The sequence below is a fragment of the Mobula hypostoma genome, chromosome 4 (assembly GCF_963921235.1).
Source record: "Mobula hypostoma chromosome 4, sMobHyp1.1, whole genome shotgun sequence".
Lineage (NCBI taxonomy): Eukaryota > Metazoa > Chordata > Chondrichthyes > Myliobatiformes > Myliobatidae > Mobula > Mobula hypostoma.
In genome coordinates this window covers 68008037-68030501 of record NC_086100.1, presented here as the reverse complement: position 1 = coordinate 68030501, position 22465 = coordinate 68008037, and the positions used below count along the sequence as shown (strand labels likewise).

General features: G+C 39.8%; 1 protein-coding gene across 5 annotated transcripts in view; it reads left to right on the top strand.

Annotated features, from left to right (window-relative positions):
• The window catches only part of pik3cb (phosphatidylinositol-4,5-bisphosphate 3-kinase, catalytic subunit beta), a 211199-nt gene that overhangs the window by 95057 nt on the left and 93677 nt on the right, over positions 1-22465 (top strand). For 4 of the 5 annotated variants that reach the window (XM_063045914.1, XM_063045912.1, XM_063045916.1 and 1 more), the window contains exons 2-3: positions 21179-21365; positions 22095-22323. In XM_063045914.1, the coding sequence (XP_062901984.1) occupies positions 21210-21365; positions 22095-22323 (385 nt within the window). In that variant the 5' untranslated portion in view covers positions 21179-21209. Of the gene's footprint in view, positions 1-5966; positions 6147-21178; positions 21366-22094; positions 22324-22465 lie in introns of all 5 variants that reach the window. The other variant, XM_063045913.1, reaches the window with a different exon arrangement.

Below are 22465 nucleotides of genomic sequence, written 5' to 3'. Positions count from 1 at the left end.
CATGTATGCACAGATGCATGGACAAATTTACTTGCAGTATCATCATAGGCACATAGCTTTTGTAGAGATAGTATCTAATGCTATCAAAATAGATTATTGTGCTTTGAGTTCATGGTATGCAGTAATATCAATTACAATGCATAAGTACAACTCCCTGCTTTAACTTTAAGCAAACAGTTGATCACAATTATGAAAAGCATGTTGAAATAATCGTCACACAAATCTTGATACATAAATAATTTTAAGTGCAGGTTACGACAAAATGTTTTGTAGTCTAAAACCAAAAAGATTGGATTAAACATATATGATGTTTAATAGCTGTGTCATTTCATTTAAAAAGTTAGTTGTAATTTGGGTTATACAGATTTATTATTCTGAAAAGGAAATCAATGTAATTTATTAACTGAAGGTGTACCTTTTTATAAAGTGTACTTTTAGTGTGACTTGGTATTTTTGTACCAGCCACTACTGTTAAGTTTCTGCCTTCAATAAATGATATTGGTAGTTTCATTTTGGTTGCTTGCTAAGAAATATCACTGAAAATCAGCAGGCGCTACAAGATACTTAAAACTAGATTATGTAACCCTTGTGAATTTTGGCAGGAACAGACAAATACTGCATTTCAGCAAACTTTTAATCCCAGGGTATATTGGTAGCCTTGCCACTCTAGGTATCCCTCACTGTTACATCGCATCCAATGGGGGAAAAAAAACAAGACTCCTGGGTTTTATGCTTACTGCCTTTGAAACACGAGCCCAAGCGTGATTGAGGTTTAATAAGGTGAGCTGGTTAAATGTTCAGCTGCTATTGCTCATATTCTTATTTCGGATGTTTTTCTATAGGATTAAAGTAGCTTAATGACCAGTCCGCATACCGTAAATAAAAAAAATAAGTGGAGGCTTGAATCAGAGATCATCAAGTATAATAATAGACGTGGTACAGTCCAATTGGGGAGCTAGTAATATATGACATTTAGGATACAGCATTCCAAAAATACAGCATTCTGAAGACCAAGGGTTTATATGCGGTTATTTTCTTTCTCTCCTCTGCAGTGTGTTTACCTTGCCGGGGATACACGCCCAAAATCATTTGTGGTGCACAATCTATTCTCTACTTCCTTTGTAATCTATATTCTGTATTTTCTTTGTAATTTCTTGCATTCCACAGGCACATGTTTAGCTGCTCTACATGTGTGCTATCTTTATCTGTGCTTAAGGGCAAGTGTAAGTATCTTTTGGGTTTTCTTGGCATCATTAATATTGAAGTGAAAGATGTGCCTCATTTATGTGTTTCTAATTTTCAATCAATTTTTATCCTGTCTTGCCCAAGGATGCAATGACAATTAGCAACTTTTATCCTTATAAAATAAAAGCTATTTTCTTTATATAAAATTAAGGAAGAAGTTTGAGGTAGTTTAAAGGATTGAAAAGAAGGTATCTTACGATCTCTAAGAATGTTTTTTTTGTTGACTTCTAATAGCATTGTCCACTGACCTAAGAGTTTGAAGTTGGTTGGCCCTTAATGGTTTCTCGATCCTACTGATGGAAAGTAACTGAATCAATGAGGGAAAATCCCAAATGCTATTTTAAGTTTCATAAGGATTGAGCTTTTAAATATTGGTACCCCAGGAAATTTGAAGAACTAACAAATTTATTGTAAATAAGATCCAAATTTTTAAATTAGCTTCTACATTTTTAAAAACAATTTTAAATATATGCAGTTGAAATACTTAAAAAATCACCTGCCTTTCCCTCTGTCTCAGAGTCCTTTGCCCTACAATCCCCATTTCTGGCAAGATCGTGCCAGTGACTAACAACGATATCTTGTAGTCAGCTTACAAAAGTACTGGATGCTCTTCTGCTAAATATATATCTTTTTCTGAACTAAGATTGAGCGTGGCCTGTAATTTTCCTGTTAAGAATTGTATTTTTGGGCCAATTGAACGATCTGGGGGATTCAGCAGGGAGTGCCGCCATGGCTGTCACTGTAGATGGCTGCATTGATTCCTAATGACAGAACAGAACCACAGGGTCCGCACCATTACTCCGCGCTGATTAAAGCGCCAAGCAAGATTAAAATTGACAAGGATGAGAGTGGAAAATGAACGGGTGTTCAGTGTCGTCTGGCTGCATTCGACCAGTCTCCCTCTCACTGCTGCTGGCTGAAGGTGCAGCAGCAGTCTTGGGTCCCATGCTGCAAGGTTCGATCGCCTCAGTGGCTGATGGCCATGGGCTCACTTTCCTCTGCGGCTTGATGCTTACTGTCCTCAGCACTGAGCGCTCTTTACTATTTGTGCAATTTGATGAGCTGCTTTGGTGTGGAACTGGATCTGCAGCTGTGGCCTGCCGCCATCGACAGACACAGCACTGAATGAACTGATTTGGTGGCTGCGGCTGCAGCTGCAGTCATCAACTTCACTCGCCTTGGCGGTTCGTGGCTGTGGGCTCACTTTTGGAGACACTGCAGTTTGATGTTTAATGTTCTGTGTGTTGTTTGTTTTGCAGGATTTGTTTTTTTTGGGCGTGTTTGATCATCTTGTTGTGTAGGGGGGTTTTCTTCAAACAAGTTTAATGGTATTTATTTATGTGGTTGCCTGCAAGAAGATGAATCTCAAGGTTTTGTACTGTGATAGCAAATGTACTTCCAAATTTGAAATCAGTAGAGTCTTAAATCCTGAATCAGGTCTAACTTTATTTGGCTTTAGAAAGATTTAATTCTTTTTACTTTTTGCCACAGCATCATGCTGTGAAATCTCAACAAATGCAGTTCATGTTTTACATGATTCTATCAAATGTATTATCTTTTTAAACGGTGTGCTCTTTTCCTAAGGGTAGCATAGTAAATAAGCAGCTAACATTACAAAGCTCAGCAATTGTTTCATTACAGGCAACTATAAACTCAAATCCGTTGTCTGCAAGATTTCCAGATGATGCAATTTTCTTTAAATCCTGTAAATAATGATGTCTGAGATGGTAATTAGGTGATCAGACTGGGTTCTTTATTTGCATTCAATACCCTGCCATTGTTAATAAAGACTTTTATTCAGTACTGAATAAGGAGGTTTGTTCTTATAAATATATTCAGGATTATTCACTTAATGGTTTTGATTTGAATTGGGACAAACAAGGAGGTGTTCACAAGGACAGGTCCCAGCTTGGGAAAGTAGGAACTGAAAGCAGTCTTCTAGGAAAAGGCAAACAAGAGAAAATCTGCAGATGCTGGAAATCAAAGCAACACACACTAAGAGATTCCTGGATAGGTACTTGGAGCTTAGAAAAATAGAGGGCTATGGGTAACCACAGGTAATTTCTAAAGTAAGTACATGTTCGGCACAGGCGAAGGGCCTGTATTGTGCTGTAGGTTTTCAATGCTCTGTTTTTCTACACCACATTGCCAGTAGCATTGGTGCTGCTTTAGACACTTCTACAGAACTTAATAACAGTTCTATCACCATCGCCAGCACCTACCACCCTGCCCTCAAGTTCACTTGTCCTGTCTCTGACACCTCCACTTCACAGGCTGCATCTCAGGAGGAAAAAACACTGTTCACTGATGCTTCCTGACTCTAACAGCTACTTTGACCACATCTCCACCCACCCCTATGTTTTGTAAAGGCAACATCTTTTTCACAGTTTCCCCATCTACTCGGGCTTTCTCTTGTAGGACTTTGGAGACATCCTCCTACTTCCAAAAATATAGCTTCTCCTCTGCCATAATTGATGATGCACTGACATGCATTTCTTCCATTCTCACACATTTGCTGTCACTGCACCCTTCCAAGAGAGAACAAGGGTGGTGTACCTTTTGGTCCTAGCCTTACACCTTACTAGTCTCGGCATTTGGCAATGCTGTATCATTTCAACCAGATCACCAGTCATATCTTCCCCTCTTTGCTCTGCCTCCTCCCTCCAACCACTCTCTTTTCCTACTTTCTGCAGGATCACTCTCGCCGTGAACCTCTGGTCCACTCGTCCCTGTCCCCGGTACTTCTGCTTGGAACTGCAGGCAGTGCAGCACACATACCTTCCCCTCCTTGCCATCGTCCAGGGTCCTATACAGACCTTGCAGATGAGGCAGAGGTTCACTTGCACTTCCTCTAGCATGGCCTTTGTGTTCAGTGTTGGAGATCTCGTCTCCTCTGTGTCAGCAAGATAAACCATAGATTGAGCAAATGTTGTGCAGAACACTCGTGCTCTGTCCTCTGAGTTTCCAGTTGCATGTTACTTCAACTCTGCTTCTCATTTCCACTCGGATTTGACCAGCCTTCACTGCTGCCACAGTAAGACCAAAAACAAACCAGAAGAACAACAACACATGTAGTTTGCAACCCAATGGTGTGAATATTAATTTCCTAGTTTCAGGTCACCACACACTCTGTATTTCTCTCTAATTCCCACCAGTCCTCCCAGATTCTGCAGCATCTATGGAGGGAAATGGATAGGCAACAGTTGAGACTCTTCATTGGTTTGGGTGGACATGTAGCAGCCCAGATGAAGGGTCTTGTCCCCAAACATTAGCCAGCACATTTCCTTCCATAGATGGAATCTGGTTGCTGAATTCCTCCAACATCTTAGCTGTTGTTTCAGGTTCTAACATGTCTCCTTTGCCTCACTGGTTCTCTCTCCCTTTCTTTTTTTTTAAATATCCTGTTCCTCCACCCTTCCTCCAGGTTCTATTACTCCACCCCCCCCCACCTCCAACCCAGCCAACCATCCTGGTTCTTCCTACCACCTGCAAGCTACTGTTTCTTCACTATTTCTCTATACTGACTGTCTTTCTCAGTCAGCTACTCAATGCAGATTAGATCAGGGGCTAAGTGAGTTAAGAACCTTGCCCATCCTCTGGTTCTCCCCCCCCCCCCGTTCTTTCTCCTTAGGCCTCCTGTCCCATGATCCTCTCATATCTCTTTTGCCAATCAACTGTCCAGCTCTTGGCTCCATCCCTCCCCCTCCTGTCTTCTCTTATCATTTTGGATCTCCCCCTTCCCCCTCCCCACTTTCAAATCTCTTACTAGCTTTTCTTTCAGTTAGTCCTGACGAAGGGTCTCGGCCCGAAACGTCGACTGTACCTCTTCCTAGAGATGCTGCCTGGCCTGCTGCGTTCACCAGCAACTCTTGTGTGTGTTGCTTGAAATTCCAGCATTTGCAGATTTTCTCATGTTTGCGTAAGAACCAAACCCATGCTCATCTCCTATCAAAGCACAAAATGCATTTAGCAGCAGTTCATAGCTGTGGTAACTAAGCATTCTGTAAAGCAGTTAACTCTTTTTTTTCCATGTAAAATACATGCTCTATGGAAATGTCTTGTCAATTTTAGAGCTAATGGAGTTAAAAGGTCATGCCAGAAGAGTAGAGTGAGGAGATTTTTCTGGGTTTGAATGTTAATTGGTGCTAAATTGTGAGTTTAGACAACTACATGGCAATATTTTGAAAGAGGAAGCAAGATTCATTGCCCTTGTTGATTTGTGTATTGTACTGGATTACAGCATGAGGTCTCAGCTACTTCCCTGGCAAGTAATCTTGTTGGCATTTAAGCCGTCTAGCGCTGTACTTATTCACACATTTGTGTATCTTTTGCACATTTTTAGTTGTAGCTTCTAGAGCCTATAAATTCTGAATAGTTGCTTAAAGCTGAGAAACTCTCTTCCTTATGGGTGTTTTTATTTTGTAGCACAGGAGAGGGTGTAGGAAGGAAGGAAATTCTGTTCCTCATTCTATATATGTTTTTAAAAGTGATGTATGAGAGTTTTGCAATTTTAGGATATAAGTACATTGGTTTTCTGTAGCTTCTAGAATGTCTTGGCTTGTCAAGGGTGGAAATATTTCAAAGAGTCGGGGTTCATGTATAAAAAATTATAACTGCAATACTGGATGTGCAGTATCACTTTTGCTCGAGTGGTTTATGATTTCAAGGCTATTATGATATAAGAAGTGATCATGATTGAGATTTACATTTTTTAACTTCAGAATCTGCAGCCTGGTACCTTCCAGAAGATGGCCACCTAAAAATAAAGTTAAAGTGAAAAATAAAGTCCTGATGAAGTGTCTCGGCCCGAAACGTCGACTGTACCTCTTCCTAGAGATGCTGCCTGGCCTGCTGCGTTCACCAGCAACTTTGATGTGTGTTGCTTAAAGTGGAAAAGATGGGTAGGCAGCAAATGTGAAAATAGAAACACAGTTTAATAATTTAGATTTAAGGTCCTCTTGTCAGAAGCTCCTACTTGGACTCTCACTGTTGAGGTAGAACTGAAATCGAAATCATAGGATTGCTATAGAGCAGAAGAGTATCTACCACACTTTCGTTCATTCAAAGAGAATGATGTTCGTATCTTATCACTAATGTTCGTCATCTGTGGAAAAGAGCAGTGGACAATTAAGACCTCGTATCCAACTCAAATTAATTAGTTTAAGCCAGCAACAACTTCTGAGGTGTAGATTTGGAAGTATATATCCATCAATCATTTATCATTGTTAAGTCTAAATCCTGGAATTCCCCACCCCGGGCACTTTTGTCTTAAAAGAAACTATTACAGCAGCTTAAGAAAATGAATTACTACCTTAAATTGTTAACCCATATTGTTCAATTTATGGTGGGTGTTTTATTGATGCATGACTATATATTTTCTTCACACCTTTTACTAGGAAGCCACTCCTGGTGTCTCTATAAACCACTTTTGGTGTGCATACCAATCTATAGAATAAACTAAAGCATGCACTGCCGATGTCAGTTGCCAAGTTCGAATAGGCAAAAGGTGAAAGTGAGAAGCTTTCTAAGTTATAAATGCAAAGTATGCATGCCATTTCATCATTAGTATTGGTATAAAGCCAAAGGTAGAAGAACATAAAAAGGGAATTTTTAATTGCAGCCTATATAGTTTAAAAAGTTGAAGGAGATTGGGTGGGGTGGGGGGGGGTGGGGGGGAATCATGCCAACTGCTAACAAAATGTTATAACTCAATTGTTTTTTCCATTCCACTTTCACTCTTTGACCTTTCTGAAATTGTAGCACTCCAATCACAATGAACCAATCAGCACTGCTATTGTTGTCAGACCAATCCACAAGAGTGAACTAGCACCTGACCTCTCCCTCAGATGCCAGCTTTTATCCTCGTACCTCCTCCTAGACAATGTTCCCATTATTAAACATCCAGCCACCGTCTCCCGGACATGAATAGAAGTATTTCCATTGGGTACCTTTAATGGAGTCCTGCCATGAAAAAGCAACATCCATTATCAAAGACCCCCACCATCTGCACCATGCCTCTTTTCTTGCTACTACCATTGTGCAGGAGGTTCAAAAGCCTTAGGTCTTGCATCACCAGGTTCAGGAATATTTATTATCCTACAACTATCAGGCTCCTGACCCAGCAGAGTTTTCATTCACCACTACTTTGAACTGATTCTGTGACTTACCGATTCACTTTCAAAGACTTTACAACTTGCGTTCTCGGTATCTTTTTACTTGCAGTTTGCTTGCCTTTTGCACATTGGTGTTCATCAGTCTTTATATATCCCTGCAAGTTTTTCTTAAAATTCCATTGTATTTCTTTCTTCCTATAGTCCTCGCTTCTACCACTTGCACAAAATCCAAAGTAAGCAGCACTCTTGGGCAGACCCCCTCATTCAGACTTCCTCCTTGAACAGCAGCCTGGCTCGTTCCCCTCCACTACTGCACTCATTTGCCTAGCTGAGATTTTTCTCACAGTAAACAACATGTTTAACTCCACTCTTTCAAAACACGAGGGGTAGCTATGGGAGCTCGTATGCATGGATCCAAGCTGTGCTTGACTTTTTGTGAAATATATGGAACAGTCTCTACGAATTCTATTTGGACCCGTTTCCTCTCTCTCCGGTTTGTATATAACTCAAACTTTGCTATAATTGTTATCAGTCATGTTTGTATTTTATTGGCGTAAACAAGCCTTGGCTTAATATACTTCATTTATCAGCTATCTATCTTTAACTTACTTTGGTGCACTCTACAAGTGTTTCTTCCCTGACAAACATGAATTAGAACATAGTACATAGAAATCTACAGTACAATACAGACCCTTCAGCCCACAATGTTGTGTCAGAATTTGACAAAAATGCCGCTGAGTTGCATCAAGATTAAGTGCATTCATTTCGCGTTCAGAATTTGCTACTCCTCTGCAAACCATGAATTTAGCAGAGTAAGTTTTAAGAGATAGAATTACAAATATGCAGGAAGTTTCAAGTGGCTCAGTTTATTTACCATGGCTGCTGATCACCAATCATCTCAAGTGTGGTTCTTTTGAGATTGTTTTACAATGTGATAATAGTTTTGGGGAACAGGGAGAGAAGGTAGAAAGCAACTTCTCATCAGATTTAATATGGATATATCTGTTGGGAGTGTTGCATGGAAGAGCACAGTACTTGTATGTCTCTAAATACTCAGTGGCTCAGACATATGGGATTTGTTACCGAACCCTGCAGACCAGTAAGTGGCAATGCCATTTGTGGTGGTAGTAGAGGGTTATGTTTAGCTAGGGATGGATTATGGATTAGCCATAGCCCCTGCTTCTGATTATGAACAGAAAGATGCTTGTATTCCTGGTAAAATGAAGTACCAAAACCAAAGCTCAGCCCAGAAGATTAAATACTTCCCTTGCAGCTTATAATAAGAGCAAAAGTTCTGTTGCTTTATTAAAATAAGATAATTTCTTGTGTATTGTGGAATTGAAGTGCTCATTTTGGATACTTGTGTGCTTACTTCCATGTTCTTTCTCAGCATAGGAAGGGTTATATTCTTCTTGGCATCATAACAGAGTAAACAGGTGGACTTTCCAATCAATTTTTCGGGCTGCCAATGAATGTAGTCCCAGGGCCAGAGTGAAAGCTTATACGTAACTTATTAGTGATGTTATGGAATCTTCCCCCTGTAGAAAGGGAATATATTTTGGAGCAGACAGAATAAGTGCCTGAATGATTCAACATATATTATTAAAAATATTCTAGGAAAACTGCAGTTGTTTGCTTGCTCTGTAATGAAAGACGTTCTTATCCGATGAATGAAAGGTCATGTGAGATGTTATTTTTTTCCTTGTTTAGGATGTGGCTGTGTTTTGAATGGAGAGATCGAAAGAGCTAACACAAACACCTCTGACTTTATCAGCCTCAAATAGTGGTTCATCTGTTTTTTGAAGCTGATTGAAATTCCTGTCATGTTAATCTTGAAAGTCCAGATGGGTCTGTTGGCACTCTTACAGAGTCGACAGTAGTGAGAAGCATTAGTCATTTAACCACATTCTTGCACCCTGGCACAATTTGGCTTGTGAGTCAGGCTCACAGCTGCCCTTGCTTGTGACCAAGCTATTTTTCTCCAATAATCATGCATGAGATAATCAGGTTGTCATTTTAATGTAATGGTTTACAGTATAATTAAAACTAAAGTAAGAAAGTGAACAATTCACTGTCTGCAGGCTGACTTCAGGCTCTATAACTGCTTCACTCTAAATCTGAAAAGTTAGCAATTTTGTTTCTGCAACTCTATCTGAAGCTTGTTTTACCTTCCAGTCTGTCTCATTTGACCTTGTTTATTCCCAGTGAAAACTGTTATGTCTGTTAGATAATGCCCACACCCCTGTATCAAGTTCCTGGTCCCTCTCTAACGGATGACAAAATATTCACGTGCTGTGCTCTGGACTCCTGAAGCAGGTACTCTATACTCCAGACTTCTCGCAACAAGAAAGCTTCGGGAGCTCAAAGCAATTGTTCCTAGGATGTTAAAGTGTCCTTGTAAACAATGAAACATCCTCACTGATACATAGGAATTCTTGCCTTTTGATTAAAATGGAGAGGGAGCATCCAAGAAGGCAATAAAAACCTTGAGAGTCTTTACAAGGAGCACAAAATGCTTCAAATAGCCCACTGCTAACACAGAAATAGATTGGAAGCATCTCATCCTCGACCCTGACTTCCTAAGAGGAAGAAAAAAATCTGAAAAGTCATTGGTGGCTGTTTTACTAGAGACATTTGAAACTTTTTTTAAACCATTATGACAACTAATTTCCCTACAGGCTAGTGATCGCGTCTCAGAACTATTTTATGCTTGTTGCAAAATCTAACCGACGTTTTATGAAGATCAACCGTTAAAGTTATATTTGTTTTTTTCTTGCTACAAAACAAATTATTTTATAGAGCAGCACCCAGCAAAGTGTTCACTATTGATCATTTGCTGCTTTGCAAAGTCTCTGAAGGCAAAATAAGCTGTAGCAGAACAACGCTGGCATCAATTAAATGCCCAGTGCTGCTATTGACCACTTTAGATAGTTTTTGTATACATTTCTTACAGTAAATATGCATTCCTGTATATCTAAGCTGTATTCAGTCCCCTGCTCATGTGCTCTGGAGATTACAGCACTCATCAAGCAAGACGATGTATATTTCAGACATCCCACCTCTCCCGGAAGTTCCGGGAGTCTCCCGCATATCGATAGTGGCTCCCTAACGCCTGGAAATTATATACAATATCCCAGAAATAGATTTTTTTGAGAGGGAGAGCGAGCATCCTCACTGGTCTCTCTTCCTGCTAAGAGTGGTCCCCAACCACCGGGCCACGAGGAAACAATATGATTTGGCGATATGAAACGATATGAGTCAGCTGCACCTTTCCTCATTCCCTGTCACGCACTGTTGAATTTTAACGCTCGCGAGATCATCCAGTGACCCAAGACGTGCAAAGGAATGGGTCCATGACCCATTTGTGAATGTCCCCAGTGAGTCATCCATGCCAGCGCGGGAAAAAAGATCAACTCCTCAAGCTTGCAAATGACAGCAGGCTGAAAAGTATGTTTGACATAACATCTCTGCCGGCCTTCTGGATCAAAGTCGAGGCTGAATATCCTGAGAAAGCCACGAAAGCACTGAAAACGTTGCTTCCCTTTCCAACGTATTTCTGCGAAGCAGAGTTTTCTGCAATGAATGCAACGAAAACTAAATTGAGGAATAGAATGGACCAGATCTGAGGTGATTGCCGACTGCATCGTCTCTGATCTGGGCCGACATTTACGTGCCGGGCGGCACCTAATCAATTAGCTTGTTTATTTTGGCTTTTTTCTTAACGATGTGCTGGGTGTGTTCCGGCTACCGCTGTACCGCTGCATTCTTTGCGGCCCGAAGGTGTGGGACCACTGTCATAATTTACTTATCACTACATTAATGGGAGGAAAATAAGTGCTGTGTGTTTAATATTAAATTCGTTAGATTAAACCCCTTTAGAAACGAAATTGAGTGTATTAGCCACTTACAAGTGACTTATAGTTGACTTATCACCTATATTCCGGTCGGGATTAACACCTCCCCCCCCCCACCCGCATTGGCCGGTCTGCAAGAATATTGTCAATATTAAACCGGTCCATGGTACAAAGAAGGTTGGGGACCCCAGATTTAAACTAGCTGGCTAGCTGCCAAGGAGCTACGCTATTGATGTCCTATGTGATGAGGCCAAACTCCCTGTAGACTTGCTTAAAGTTGTAATAGAATAAACTTGATAATATAAGTACATATTTTAATGTCACATTTGCTGCATATACCCAGCTTGGTTTACAGATTAGACAAAATCACTAAATAAAGTATTACATTCACCTTTGGAGGTCGACCGGGGGGGGGGGGGGAGGGGGGATGCGGGGGTCGGGGGTGCTACCTCCCTGAAATGAGTTTTTGCAGGGTGGGATGTCTGATATTTTTAGATCTGTAATTAGAATGTCCTTATAGTGGAAAGAATGAACACTTAGCTGTGACCAAAAAGCACTGTGTGTTCACTGTATCTCTTAATGAATATGGACCAAGAAAGAAGACTTGGTGTTGTTGAAGCTGGCTCAATTTGAGAAAAACCTTAGTGCACACCAATTTCACTGAGAGCAGCTACAACAAAAGTTTGCATTTGTACAACCTATCCCCAGATGGTCCTGGAAGCCCCATCAAACAGAATCTAGCCCTGGGCCAAAAAATAACTTCAGTTGTGGATAAAGAGATCATGGTTTAAGATTTTATGTGTGTAGCAGCAAATTACGATAAAGATCTTGCATGATGAAAGGTGAAAGTTGGTCTGTCCATTAGACAATAATGGCAAGGGTTAAGGGCCAGAGGTAAGCAGGGTTGAGGCAGGTGACATAATGGAGGTGTGGGTAAATAGTCTATATTATAGAAAGGCTTTAGCGTCAGACTCAACAAATACCATTGGAAACAGTTGTCCAGGAAAAAGCGAGAGAACCTGTTGAGTGAAGGTGCTGAAGTTACCTTCTTGCCATTCATTTTCTGTGATTATCCCATAAATTCCTCTAACCTGACAGAAGTATCACTTGGCTGATACTGATAAGTAAATAGTCATATACAAAGGTGTAGACCTCTGCCTGTCTCCTTTAGCCGTGATCTGTGGCTTTACTGAGCGTGCATTGTATTTGTGTATGTAAGTGCAAGAGAGCAGTGTTCTTATTTCCAGTTGTCCTGGACCTATTTGCCTTTGTTGAGCTCAGGTGGAAGGTGGTGTTTGCTAAACAATCCATAATAAAAGGAATCATGCACAATCAGTATAAACTTGAAGATTTAAGAAAGCACCTGTTTGTTTGTTTTGGCTTCATCTCTGGATTTTATGAGCCTAACAATCTCATGAAGCGCAGGACTGGAGGGCGTGTGCTGGAGGGTTGGTGTTGTAAATAATTCACCTCTAGGGAGGGAGGAGTGGCCAGGCAGTGGAATAAAATACAGAGGCTGGGACCTGTTTGAGAAAAATCTCTCGACAGTAGCTGGAGATTTTGATCTAGGTTATTGGTCTAGCAGCTTGTTAACTCTCAATGTCATTTTACATGACTGCACAAAGCTCCACTAACCTCAGTACTGAGCACGAGTTTGCATGTGGAATTTGCTTATTACGCAGTCAGAACCACAGCGAGTAAGCAGTCACACTCTTGGGTTTCATTAGTTCGGTAGCATGTGCTCTATTTCAACCTTTTCAGCTTTTTTCCTGGTAAATTCTGATAGAGGTTATGGGTTTTTAAAAAAAATGGCTACCGTATGCTTTTTTGATCAGCACCTGCAATAGTGTCCAAATTTTTGTACCAGTCTGCTTCAATGATAAATACTTCTCATATAATACATTATCTAGGGTGTTTTTGCAAGTATCACACCGTAAAGGACAGATCCTGGGGGGATATTCATGTTTGAAGGAGTATTTTTAAATATAAAAGAACAAAGTAATATATCTGAAGGTGTGAAACTTAATATTTTCAGACAAACAGGCATAATCTGGAATATTGTAACCAATATGGTTGAAAATCTGGGGAGGAATGAGTTTTGACTGTTGTGCAGTTGGGTGAGCAAGATAGCGGAGGAGCTGTGCTGGAATGAACACATTTCTCATGCTATAAGCGCACAATATTACCAGATGGACTTAACTCATTCAGGTGTATGTGAGGAACTGTCAAGTTCTATATTAAGAGGAATATCATTGACCTGCACTCTTTTCGGTGCATCGTTCAGCATTGAATAGTGTGGAATGGAGGAGGAATTAACTTTGGCCAAGAGATTGGAACATTGGTTTGTTATTGCCAAGGGTACAAACCCTCATGTAAAACAGGTATGATCTTAACTTTGAAAGCACATTCATCAATTCTTCCCCACCACAGATGAACTTGAAATATTAATGAGACCTTTGGTCAGATTTTAATTATTCATTGATAAAGCTGGTACGGACTTGCATCACGAACTGAGTCAAAAAGTGTGTGTACATCTGAAATAAAAATGAAAAATGAGGAAAAGACTTGCAGCTGGCAAGTATCAATGTGGAAAGATGTGTGTCTATCTGAAACAGAATAGAACATTGTATTCTTTCTCTGAAATTCCTTTTGTTGACTCTCGTTTCCAGAAAATAGTTTGCCTACTGACCCATTTTATAAAATCGTAGTACATTGTCAGCCTTGTCAGCCCTTGCCAATGGAAGATGCTTTCCAAATACAGGACAATTACACTGACTATTAAGTTCAGAATAGTCCATAGACTGAGAATGAATTTTCTGGGCAAGTGTGTTGGCTTATGTGAGGAACATTACTTGGCTTTGACTCTTAGTTGATTCAGAGTTCTTTAGACAGGACAAGCAGCAGAACATCTCAGTGAAACTATCAATTTTTTCAAAAATAGGTACTTTATTCCCATAGGTATAAACCCTTCAGAGCTTGATTTTTCCCATTATTTGCTTTGATTTCTTGCACATCCTCCTACTTCAGTCTTTCTCAACAGAGAAAAGATTTTGGTTGTATGAACATGCACCAAATTGAAATATGTACAAACTAATCAGTAATGTTGATTGCACAATTTTGCAGAATATCGATTACAGGGTAGCTTTTGTACCTCTTCTTTTGTAAATTAATTTAACTGGGAATACATACTCCGAATCCTGCTTTTATATTTTACCTTTCCATTGTATTTAACTGATAATATTGTACAATAGAGTTGTGAAGTTTGTGCAATAAGTTGTTCCATTTCCTATCAACTCATTAATTCCCTTGATCAATTCTGTGACCTCTCCTATTATCTTTCACAAACTTCTGTAGAATTTTGCTTACAGGCAATTGATGCGAACTGGTATCAAAAGTCATCAATACATTCTCTGTGTCACCTCGTTATAGATTTTAAAGAAACCACGTATCTGATATTTTACTACACCACATTGCCAAGAGGTAATGTTGCAGCTATAGAGGACCCTGGTCAGACCCCACTTGGATTACTGTGCACAGTTCTGGTTGCCTCACTACAGGACGGATGTGGAAACCATAGAAAGGGTGCAGAGGAGATTTACAAGGATGTTGTCTGGATTGGGGAGCATACCTTATAAAAACAGGTTGAATGAACTTGGCCTTTTCTCCTTGGGCGACGAGGGATGAGAGGTGACCTGATAGAGGTGTACAAGATGATGAGAGGCATTGATCGTGTAGATAGTAGAGGCTTTTTCCCAGGGCTGAGATGGCTAACATGAGAGGGCACAGTTTTAAGGTGTTTGGAAGTAGGTACAGAGGAGATGTCAGAGGTAAGTTTTTTTTTACACAGAGTGGTGAGTGCGTGGAATGGGCTGCCGGCGACAGTGGAGGAGGCGGATACAATAGGGTCTCTTAAAAGACCCCTGGATAGGTACATGGAGCTTAGAAAAATAGAGGACTATGGGTAACCCTAGGTAATTTCGAAAGTAAGTACATGTTCGACACAGCATTGTGGGCTGAAGGGCCTGTATTGTGCTATAGGTTTTGTATGTTTCTAAAACAAAGCTGGCAAGTCAGGACAGCACGGTGGTGCAGTGGATTGCATGTCACTTTACAGCACCAGCAATCTCCAATCAGCATTTAATTCCTGCCATTGTTTGTACGGAGTTTGTATGTATATTCTTCCCATGGATGTTGTCCAGGTGTCCTCGTTTCTTCCCATATTCCAAAGACATTTTAGTGAGCTGAGGTCTATGTTGTAGTCAAAAGTGTGGTGACCTGCTAGCTGATTTGATTTGACCTTGAATGACACATTTCTCTGTATGTTTTGATGTACAAATAAAGATAATCTTTAATCTTTATAAGCTTTAATATTTTACCTATTCACCAGCTTCACCTAAGTTCAATCCAAATGTTGCAAGGACTTTGAAACCAAATGCCTTGATTGGCATATGGGTTTGATAAAATCAGTTTTTGAACCATTAGTTTCAAAATATGTGTACCAGGTCCACACCAATGGCAATCATGGCATTTACTATTCTAGCGAAGGCCGTTAGCCCATTGGTATGATTAACATCTGCTGAACTTGTATTGTGCAGATAGATGACTAATTATTTCACTCAATATGCAATGTTAAGTTGCTGAAAAGGTGGAATTCAGTGCTACAGATTATACCCTCTCTTAACTTAACACATCTATTCCTGGCAACTTTACATATTACTATTTAACTATTTATGGTTTTATTACTATTTAATTATTTATGGTGCAACTGTAACAAAAACCAATTTCCCCTGGGATCAATAAAGTATGACCAAGTATATGAAGATGATGTAACCCACCAGGTACTGTTTAAAGAGGATCATGAGTTGTGCACAGACTGTTTGTCTAACTGTTCCTGCAGTAGTTTGGTGCAGTTCCAAATTGCAGGGAGTGAGCTAGACTTGGCAGATCTGTGGTATGTAATTCTGTCTTCCAGGATTCTACACGAACCATTTACTCCCAGATATTTATGTATTAGTGGGCACTAGTAGGCATTGTCACCCAGTATGTAAATTTTCTCCTCAAATCTGAGCAATGATAAACTTTTGAAATGTATGCACTTTAGTATAAGGAATAGTTGCAGCTACAACTCCAATTTCCAAGTAATGCAAGGAATGTTTTGCCAGAGCTTGTGAAGGTAACGATAGCTATAATCTTGTTTGTATCTGGTTCCTTTAGATCTGATGCTGGAATTATTAGTGACATCTTAGACTGTGCAATGCCTGGGTCCGCTCTATTTTTCACTCCTCTTACCTGAGATGAACCAACAGTGTTGGTGCAAAGCTCTGCCAGAATTTCAGCCTTCCATAATGATGTCCCTTAAAGATGTTATATGCCAAAATTGCCACCAATTGAAATGGAAGGAGGTTCTATTCCTTCAGCATGTAGTTGGTGTTCACCCATAGCTGGCCCATTGTACAAGTCAAGATTCTAATGGATATGTTCATTTATTTCTTCTATATTTTAGCTATCATGACTGGCCATAAATGACAATGGCTATATAGTAATTCTGACTCCTAAACCGCATGCGCACGCTCTCACGCTTTCTCGCTCTCTCGTTCTCACATTCACTCCTCATTGAGTGAATGGTTGTCACAATTTTAAAAAAACATAGAAATCTACAGCACATTACAGGCCCTTCAGCCCACAATGTTGTGCTGACCATGTAACCTACTCTAGAAACTGCCTAGAATTTCCAACAGTAGACATGATTAAACAAACGATTTCTATACTGAAGCATTCTTTCACAGTAGACATAATGGAAGAAGCCATTCCAACACTGAAGCAACAGACTCAAAGCTGTAGGAATAAACCAAATAACTGTTGTCAGTTGAGCCAAGCCTCACTGGTGAGAAGGTAGCTGGAGGAGATTCTGATCAGGATTTTCTGGATTTGGAAAAGCAAGGACTAATTAGGAATGATCAGCATGGCTTTATGCATGAGAAATCTTGTCTTGTGAAATTGAAGTTTTTTAAAGAGATAACCAAGAGGATTGATGAGGGCAGGCCTTGTAGACATCTTTGTAGGCTTTGAGGCCTTTGACATTGTCCCATGTGGTAGGCTAGTCGGGAAGCTTGGATCACATGGGATCCAGGCTGAGTGAGCCAACTGATACAAAATTGGCTTTGTGGAAGCAAACAGAGGCAGTGGAGGGCTGTTGTTCACATTAGAAGACTGACCAGTGATGTTGTACAAGGAGTGGTGTGTGTCTACTGTCATTTGTCTTCTCCATTAATGATTTTGGTGATGGTGTTCACATATTTAGAAAGCTTGCGATGCCTGAAGTGGCAGTAACTAAGTGAAATGGCAGTCAAGGAGTACTTTGGCCCTAGTGACCATAATTCTACTAGTTTTAAGTAAGTGATAGGAAAGGTTCACAGGTTAAGGTCCTAAACTGGAGCAGGGCTAATTTTGGGGGAATTAGGCAGGTTCTAGCAGGGGTTGATTTGGTGAGCCTGTTTAAAGAGGAGGGAACAGATTGTATATAAGAAGCATTTAAGAGTGTGATATTAAGAGTTCAGGAACAGCACATTTCTGTTAGGGTGAAAGAAACTTGGCAAATTTAAGAAATCTTGACTGTTGAGAGAGATTAATGAGCTGGTTAAGAGGAAGAAGCATACATTATGTTTAGGAGGTTTCGGTCAATTGTATCCTTTCGTTATAGGAAGATTCTTAAGAGGCAAATCAGAAGTGCAAAGGGGAAGGTTTGAGATAGATTTGGCAGGTAGGGTTAAAGAAAATCCCCAAGTTCTATGGCTATATTATAGGTAAAAGGATGGCAAGAAGAGAGTAGTTCCTCTTTAGAGATCAGCACGAGACCAACTAGCTGCAGGAAATGGGTATGATTTTTAACAAATATCTTTCCTCTGTTTACTGAGATGCAAATCATGGTCGCTCAGGTGATGAGGGAAACAAGGGCTGACGTTTCAGAGAACATTCATTAGCAGAGAGGAGGTATTTGCAACCTTATAGTTCATTAAGTTGGATTATTTCTCCAGAGCCTAACAAAGAGTATCTTAGGACTTTGTGGGAGGCTAGAGAAGAAATTGTGGAGGCCCTTGTAGAAGTATTTGCCTTATCATTAGCCACTGGTGAAGTTCTGGAAGATTGAAAGGTGGCTAAAGTTGTTCTGTCATTTTAAAAAGGATAGTAAGGACAGCAAGTGAAGTACAGACCAGTCTGCCTGACATGAGTAGTAGGGAAGTTACTGGAGGAAATTCTGAGTGACAGGATCTACCAGCATTTGAATAGACTGAGTTTGATGAGGATAAGTTAACATGCCTTTGTAGGTGGAAATTTGTGCTTGATGAACCAGTTAGGGTTTTGTTTTGAAGAAAGAGCCAAAGAGGTATGTTTGGTACACCAATGGATGTTATCTGTGTGTACTTTAGCAAGGCTTTTGATAAAGGCCTGCATGCTAGAGTGGGCTGGAAGGTTTGTTCTCATGGAATCCAAGGAGAATTCGTTAGGTGGATTCAAATTGGCTTGGAGGTAGGAAGCAGAGGGTGTTATTGACGGTTGCTTCATACAATGGAGGCCAGTGACTAGTGGCGTGCTGCAGTGCTGGGACCTTTATTATTCATAATTTAAATAAATGAATTGGATCTAAACGCGCAAGGCTTGATCAGTAAGTTTGCAGATGATACATAATTAGGATGCCCTGTTGAAAGTGAAGAAGGTTACGGAGGTTAGAGGAATGAGTCGAGGAGTGGCAAATGGATTTCAAATCAGTTAAGTGGCAGGTGATACAATTTGGAAAGTCAAACCAGCATAGGACTTGCATTATGAATGGTAGAGGACTAAGGAGCAATGTTCCCTCTGTATTTTTTTTAACAGGTGTATGGACCAACCATTGTTCTGGGCAGGAAATTTTCACACAGCCTGAAAACTGTGCAGCAGTATAATTTTGTTTTAATATGCACATCAAACACAAACCACAATTCACAACACAAGTAAGTGATGTCAGGCAGTCAAAACAGCTGACAGGTACCATGGGAAAAGTAAAATGTTTTGACTGGACAAGTTTATTAACAATGAGCTATCGACTTCCATTCTGTGTTTATTGTTAAAATTTGTAACAGTGTCGTAACTTGAAACACTGACAATAAAAATAGGGTGAAGCTCCAAAATGTTTCAAAGTAAAAGTTGTTTATTATTTAGAAAATTTATAAATTATATTCATTAACACATCATTAATTACATGGTATTTCACATAACAGATTTCAAAAATATATTAACATTTACGTAAAAGAAAATTCCATCTGCACAGCAACAACGGCATTGTGCGTAGGAACATTTCAATTACTGCAAGGCTGTGCACCCACATGGCTTGTAGGGAAGTGCATGGGTGTATAATGATCATGGGACCTCTGAGTACAAATGCATAGTTAACTGAAAGCTGCATCACAGGGTGGTGGGAAAAAATGCATTTAGCACACTGGCTTTCATCAGTCAGAGCATTGAGCATGAGGAGCTGGTACATTATGTTGCATTTTGTAAAGTTGTTGGTGAGACCACGCATGGAATGCTATGCACAGTTTTTGTCACCCTGTTACAGGGTAAACTGGAAGGAGTGTAGAAAAGATACACGAGGATACTGTCAAGAGAAGTTGGTTACAGGAGGTGTTTATTCCTTGGAACACAGGAGAATAAGGGATGACCTTGCAGAAATTTTTTTTTTAAATGAGATGCATAGATTAAAAAATCTAACATCATTTGGAGTCTGATTATAAGATGTCTGCGGTTCAGCCATTGTGTCACATTCCAAGCACTAATTCCAATTACAGAATGCTCCTGCTATTTTAGCTGCAGTGCATCTCTCTTTGAGGTGAATGCTGGCTTTAACTTCTGTAGGCTAACTTTAAATAAAAGTAGCAGCCAATGATTTTTGTGCCCATTGTTCAAAACCAGCAGTTCAATTAGTACGGGCTGCTGCAGAAACTGTAAAAAGTTTGCAACAAGAAGGTGATACGTTATCTGTTTGATAGTAGGTAAGTGTAGGGTAAACAAGCTGCCCCCATAACCAACACCTGGAAATTTCCAGTTTAGCCCCCAAGAATTCTTTGTGGGATAAGAACAAACCAAATATTATTTCCTTCATGAAGCATTTTGTGTTTTAAAATAATTATCCATTAGGGATAATCTGGCACATCTTCTCCATGACCAACTGAATAAGCAACGGAGCTCCCTTTGGAACAGACTCGTTCGGCTCCGCTGTCACAAGGATTGTTACAGAAAATCCCTTTCCTACCAAGCTCAATAAGCATATACAACAGTTCATCTCGGTGTGACAGGAGAGCAAACATCACAGTGCAATAGTCTCTGTTTTATTATTTTTTATACATTATGCACGTTATTGCAAATTATTGCACGTTGGTAAATTGTGTATATTATTATTCTGTATTTTATTATTTGTTAAGTCTGCACACTGCTAAGTGTAGTTTTAAATGCTGCTGTGTGATGAAAGAATTTCCCACTTGGGATCAATAAAGTTATAAAACATGAATTTGGAATTTGTGATTATTTTAATAAGTAGGTTTCTAACCATGATGACTTTATAATATTTCAGCATTTAATATTGACTTACATATACATTTTATGTGGTATCCTTGAAATAATGGAATATTTTGCCGGCTTCTGTGCGATCTCCTTTGGGACTAGTGTAGGTAGCTCAAAAGATGCACAGACTTTGATTATGAGTCCATTAGTGTGAACAGTGGCTACCTAAATCAATCTCAATAGAATCCTGATCCTGTTAAATTGTTTATCTCTATATGCTCATTTTGTGGTGTGTTCACGTGTGCCTGTCACTCTTCCTTTTCTGCTCATCTCTCTCTCTCTCCCTCTCTCTCTCTCTCACTCTGGAATGGCTTAAGTTTTAAATCTCAACAAAATATCCTATAATTGAAATACTGTATTGTTTCTTTCCAGGGTCATGATGTCATTATAGCATTAACTTTTCATGATGCCTCCTGCTATGACAGACATCTTGGATATCTGGGCAGTTGACTCCCAGATCTCAGCAGATAACAGCATCACTGTAGACTTCTTGCTACCAACAGGGATGTACATTCAGCTGGATGTCCCGCGGGAGGCCACTATTGAACATATTAAATCGGTAAGTGAACCCGCCATTTTCTGCTTTTCAACCACTCCTCACAAGTAGAAATGGCAAAGGAATTAATTCAGCATACCTCCTCTTCCAATGGAGTATGTTTTACTTTTTTCCCATCCCATTCTCAGTTTGATAAAGTTCCATTTTCCAATAAAAGGCAGTAGTATTCTTTTGTATTCTTAATACCATGTGTGAAAACAGTGGAATAGGGTCATTATAAAGCAGCATATCAAAATATAAGTATTTATATTTGATTGCAGAATTCCATCATTGGAAATGACTGGATGTAGTGTTGTACTCTGCTGCTACTGACTTGGTGAATTGGAGACATTCTTTTCATTTTGGTTTCGGTTCTCTTTCTATGCCTGTGTACCTGGCAGATGTTCTGAGAAAGAGAAATAGCTGAAACAACTAGAAATGTTTATTTTTGTTCCATTAATGGTCCAGACAAGACCCAGTGAGTAAACCACAGTAAAAGCTCTGGTTAATCAAATATGTCCGTTAACCAAGAGTGAACTTCATTGCTGCTTCTGTATCAGTTTGTCCCTGAACAACATATATTGACAGTCCACTCAGCAGATCTAGCACCATTGGTTTTGGCTTTTTTTTTTGTTTACCAAACAGATGGATTTTTACGATCATCACTTGAGTGAGCTGGATTAAATTTAGGTCTACAAGTTTAGTTAACTTAAGCTTGCATTTGAAGTTGGTCTCTCTCTCCTTGTGTTGCAGCTGTTATGGAGGAAGGCACAAGCTTATCCACTATACAGTGTACTTGGCGAGTCCGATTCCTATATGTTTCAATGTGTAAACCAGTCGGCAGTTCACGAAGAGCTGGAGGATGAGTCGCGCCGTCTGTGTGATGTCAGGCCTTTCCTCCCTGTTCTGAAGCTTGTAGCTAGGAATTGCAATAGGTCTGAAAAACTACTGGATTCAAAAATTGGTGTTCTTATTGGGAAAGGTAAGGTCACTGCTTTGAACTTTTATTCTGCTTCTTCTCTTAATGTGCATATTTTAAATGCCAGTGGTGTATCTTTATGTGATCTGATCTGACTCACTTCATTGAAACTATTGACTGAACCAAACCAAAGCTGGTTTCAGCT